The sequence below is a fragment of the Varanus komodoensis genome, unplaced genomic scaffold (assembly GCF_004798865.1).
Source record: "Varanus komodoensis strain SLA01 unplaced genomic scaffold, ASM479886v1 scaffold23, whole genome shotgun sequence".
Taxonomy (NCBI): Eukaryota; Metazoa; Chordata; class Lepidosauria; order Squamata; family Varanidae; genus Varanus; species Varanus komodoensis.
In genome coordinates, this window is record NW_025335627.1 from 17,060,242 (window position 1) to 17,064,802 (window position 4,561).

The following is a 4,561-nucleotide window of genomic DNA, read 5'->3' on the forward strand; positions in this document are numbered from 1 at the left end:
CCCCCAGATATCCTTAGAATCTGGCCTGTCAGGACATCATCCAGGGTCTCAAGTTGACCTGGAGGGCGATAACATACCCCCACTGTCAGGTCTCTTTCCCTGTCAAAACCCTTTAGTTTCACCCAGACTTCCTCTACTGAATCCCCATCTGTGCTGCATTCTATCTCACTGCATCCTATCCCTTCCCTGATGTATAAAGCCACGCCCCCCACTCCTCTTTCGCTTTCTGTCCTTTCTAAAAAGGTGATACCCTTCTATGTTAACATTCCAGACTTGCCTTTCATCCCACCAAGTTTCTGTGGTTCCCACCAGATCATACCCTCCTATTTCCAGGAGAGCTTCAAGCTCTTCTTGCTTATTACCCATGCTCCTAGCATTGGTGTACATGTACCTCAACTCCTTCCCACCGCTTCCTTTCCTTGGAGTTCCCAGCCTCCTCCTTCCTCCCATCCTCCCTAATATCTGGCCCCTCTCTGTAGTCCTGTCAGTCCCTGCAGTATCTCTAAAACCCTGCTCCCAGAGCCCTGATCCTCCCCCCCACCCTTGTCCAGTGCAGACACATTCCTGGGGGGCCTGAACCCCCCCCCCGGGCTCAGTTTAAAGTCTTCTGGACGAAGCTCGCTAGAGCATCTCCAAAGGACCTTTTCCCCATCCTCGTGAGGTGTAACCCATCTCTTGCCAGAAGTCCATTGGCAAGAAAACGAGTGCCGTGGTCAAGGAACCCGAAGTGTTCCTTCTGGCACCACACCCTAAGCCAGTCGTTCACCTCGGAGGCCCTCCTGTCCCTTCCTGGCCCAAATCCCTGGACCGGTAAGATTGATGAGAAGGCCACTTGGGCCTTCAGCTCCCTGAGTTTCTTCCCCAAGGCCTCAAAGTCCCTGGTGGTCCCAACCACACCCTGCCTGGCCACATCATTCGTGCCCACATGGATCACCAGGAGCGGCTGGTGACCCCTGGAGCGAACAAGACACTCCACTCTGTCCATCACATGCCAGATGTGTGCGCCTGGCAGGCAGCAAACCTCCCTTGTCTCCAGGTTGGGGCGGCACACCGCTGGCTCAGTGCCCCTCACCAGGGAGTCCCCAACAACAATCACCCACCGCCGTACCTTTCCGGTGCTGGTGGGCGGCCGTGCCCTGGCCCTTGCGTCTCCTGCAGCGGCCCCCTATATGATCCAGTCATATGAGACAAAAGAAAGGTATCAGGTTATGTGTGAATTCATTTAACTCACAGGGCCACTGGATTCACCCTTCTAATCTCTCCCTGCATCCCTTTGCCATGTTGACAGCTCCACAAGCTGCAGAATATGCCTGGAAGCAAAGTAAGTGGATGTCCCTTTCAAGTATCTCCTGAGGGGTAGGTTGGGAGGAAATCTGAAGACTGGATGTTTTCCTAAAGTTTTGCTAGCAGAGAAAAACCCCTTATCTATAATTCCTCACCATAAATAGTAGGATACTGGAACATAGCAAGCTAAGATGAAAATATTCTGCCTCCTACCCCACAATGGCTAGGATTTTAATATCTGGAAATGAAGCGGAGACCATCGCTCGGGCATGTTGTGAGCCGCCCCGAGGCTTCAGCAAGGGGCGGCATAGAAATGTTCTAATAAATAAATAAATAAATAAATGTGGACTGATAGGATGAACTGTGAGGTTGTAGTTGTGGAATGTGGATTGCATTTACCTTCTGGAGAAATGCTATCATATCTTTCTGTATGAGTTTGGGCTATTGCAAATTTAGTATCTCCAGACATCATATATTCATGATAAATAGACAGATACTCAAGCTGCCTGCCAACTCCAAGGACGTCACTAGCTGCAAGTTGTTTTGATGGGCAATTTTGAGAGGGAGTGAAAGAAAGAGAAACAAAGTTTATACCAGGCTTGTGAATCTCAGTCCCTCCATCCACTGGTGAACTCCAAGCCCTAAAGAGCCTGTGGCACTTTCTGCTGCTGAAGGTCCCACACATGGGCTCACCTGTCACTCAATATGTCAGCCATCCATCGCTGGCCTATGTGAATGGCATGTTTTGGGATTCCTGGAGACAGAAAGAGGTTTGGCATGAGCAGAAGGATAGCATCAGTACCAGTGTGCCCACACACCCCAGACTTGTTTCCCAGTAAAGCAGGGAAACTCTTTTGTCATGGAGAAGATCAAGGCAATCTCTGGCCAGAGGCATAAAGGTCTTTCACCTAAGCTCCCTACTCAAGAGGTGTCTCAACACAACAGAGGGGGCTCCCTTCTCAGCCTAGTCACATTGGACTGCATTTCATTTCATATTGGCACAGTTTCAGACAAAATCCCTGTCCCTTCACTCTGCGGAAGAGAGCAGGTTCATTGCCAGTCAAAATCTGCAGATTCTTGGAATCATCTTCTTATTTCTGACCACCATGAAATTCTTGGCAATGATAATGGGGAGACTTTTGCAGTAGTGAAGTTGAGCAGGAAAAGATGGGTATAGAATTCCAACAAAACATTTCACCTACATTGGGTTTAGAATTCTGGTGGAACATTTCAGGGGTTCTGGCAGGACATGTAATCCAATTTAAAGTATGGTGATGAGAGAGAGAGAAAGAAACCCTATCCTCTGTTCTCTGTTCTAAGGTGTCAAGTTCCACCGGGCAGCGGCAAACCGAAAAGCCACCAGCAGCTCAACAAAAAGAAACAACACCAATTAGAAAGAACCAAAACCTTTATTTTCAGGAAAGTGACATCCTGAATTTTTGTTTCATCTGGGGTTTGTACTTTCTGTTTCTTTCAGTCAAATGAGTGCAGACTTCGCTAATAATTCTCATCAGAAGGGCTAGTCCAGGCAAAGCATCCAATGGCATGCATCCTGTTCCTCTTCATGTGTAGCAGTTGAATTTGCATCCAAGTCTCTGTAAACAGGATTGCAAACAGGAGCTAAAATCAGTGGCAGAGTCTTGACACTTACCAACAGATTTCTCTGCTCCCAGGGAACGGACTAGTCCATGAGTACACATCTGGCCTCTTTTTGCTTCAGGCATTCCTACAGATGGTTCAGCTCCCCATCTCTGCTATGCACTTGGATCCTAAAGCTGTTTGTAGACGGACTGGTAGAATTCCTGCTCCATCACTTGCCATTCCAACAATGCCTCCAGATTCCAGCACATGGCACAAATTGCTCTTCTCTTGATAAAAATAGGCATAGCCATGTAGTGAATACAGTCATTTTGGCTGGGGATGTCCTACTTGCCTATGACTCCCATTAGTTCTCCAGTCCTTCTGAGGGATTCTGGTCACAGCAGTTAATATATCCTGTATGAAAGCTTGAGAGAGTTGTGAGAAATTATAGCATTTATAATCTCTGGGTATATTACAGTAACAAGTAAAACATCAACGGGTGGCAGGATATGTCATAATATTCATCCCTATTTCAGGTAGACATTGTCTCTTATGCTAATTGTTCCACTGATAAAACAAGTAAAGAGGCAACTGGGTCTTCTTTCCATGTAGCTCTGTCAAATTTAAACATATTTGATAAATAACATATGGATGATTTTACACAGTATCAATATCTCTTTACAAAATTGTCTTCTGTGGTAAAATGATGGTAGAATAATCCTGGTAGACAGAACCACATTTTTTGTAGTTGTGAGGAACTTGTGGAACATGGTATAATTCTTCATACTGTCCCTGCATAATTGAAACTTGTTGTTTCTCCCCAAAGATGTATGCAAGAATTAGGTCACCATGAGCAAGAAGAATACATAGGATGTTACCTTGCTACTAAATTTGGGTTCAATTTCTTAGGAGTGAGGTGCTAGGACTCTAGTCTGGCTAAGTGTCATACAGTCTATCTGGAAATACTTTTGCCTAATCCCAAAAGTATTACATGGGCTGGTTATTATTATTTAGGTAATGAGGAAGTGGCATTCTGCAGATGCTCAGAGGTACTTTATGATTCTTTCACATGTACCAGGGCTGGCACTGAAAACTGAATTGGGCCAACTTTCTTCAACCTGGTGCCCCCAAGATGCTTTGATTGTCAGCTCCCATTAGCATCAGATGGTATGGCTCTTGACCAGAAAATATCTGGAGAGCACCAGGTTGGGGAGGGGTGGGCTTGATCGTGATGAGTACTAGTTTAGACCAAACCTTGGCTGCATGATTTGAAAACATCAGGCTTATTTTATGTTCTGCGGTGTAACACGGGCCTCCCACTGGCCTGTGGTGGCAGCATAGAGCAGCAATTGCTCTGCTGACGGGCAGCAGGGATTACTGCTCTGCTGCTGCAGTGAATCCTTTTGCCCCCCACAGCAGCACGCAGCATTGACCACGGCCCCTCGCTGCCTGCCATGACAGCATGCCCCTTTGCCCTGCATCATGGCAGGCAGAGCAGGTGGCTGCCACCACCTTGCTAACGGGGGACAGTGACCCCAGCTCTCTTCTCCCTGCCTCTGCTGCAATCCCTCTGGGCTTCTTGCAGAAGCAAGGACAGGGAGGAACTGTGGCACTCCTGTAGCATTCCCTGGGACACCTGCAGAAGGACTTAGGTGAGCTGGGGCAAAGACTCCAACTCTGCCTTTTTATCTCAGGC

The 4,561-nt window shown here is 47.4% G+C and overlaps 1 protein-coding gene across 1 annotated transcript in view; it reads left to right on the forward strand.

Moving 5' to 3' along the window:
* The window catches only part of CUNH2orf80 (chromosome unknown C2orf80 homolog), an 11,053-nt gene extending 8,375 nt beyond the window's left edge, over positions 1 to 2,678 (forward strand). Inside the window, exons 6-7 of the mRNA XM_044432156.1 lie at positions 1,234 to 1,321; positions 2,605 to 2,678. Of these exons, the coding sequence (XP_044288091.1) occupies positions 1,234 to 1,321; positions 2,605 to 2,678 (162 nt within the window). The remainder of the gene's footprint in view (positions 1 to 1,233; positions 1,322 to 2,604) is intronic.
* The last annotated feature ends 1,883 nt before the right edge of the window (positions 2,679 to 4,561 follow it).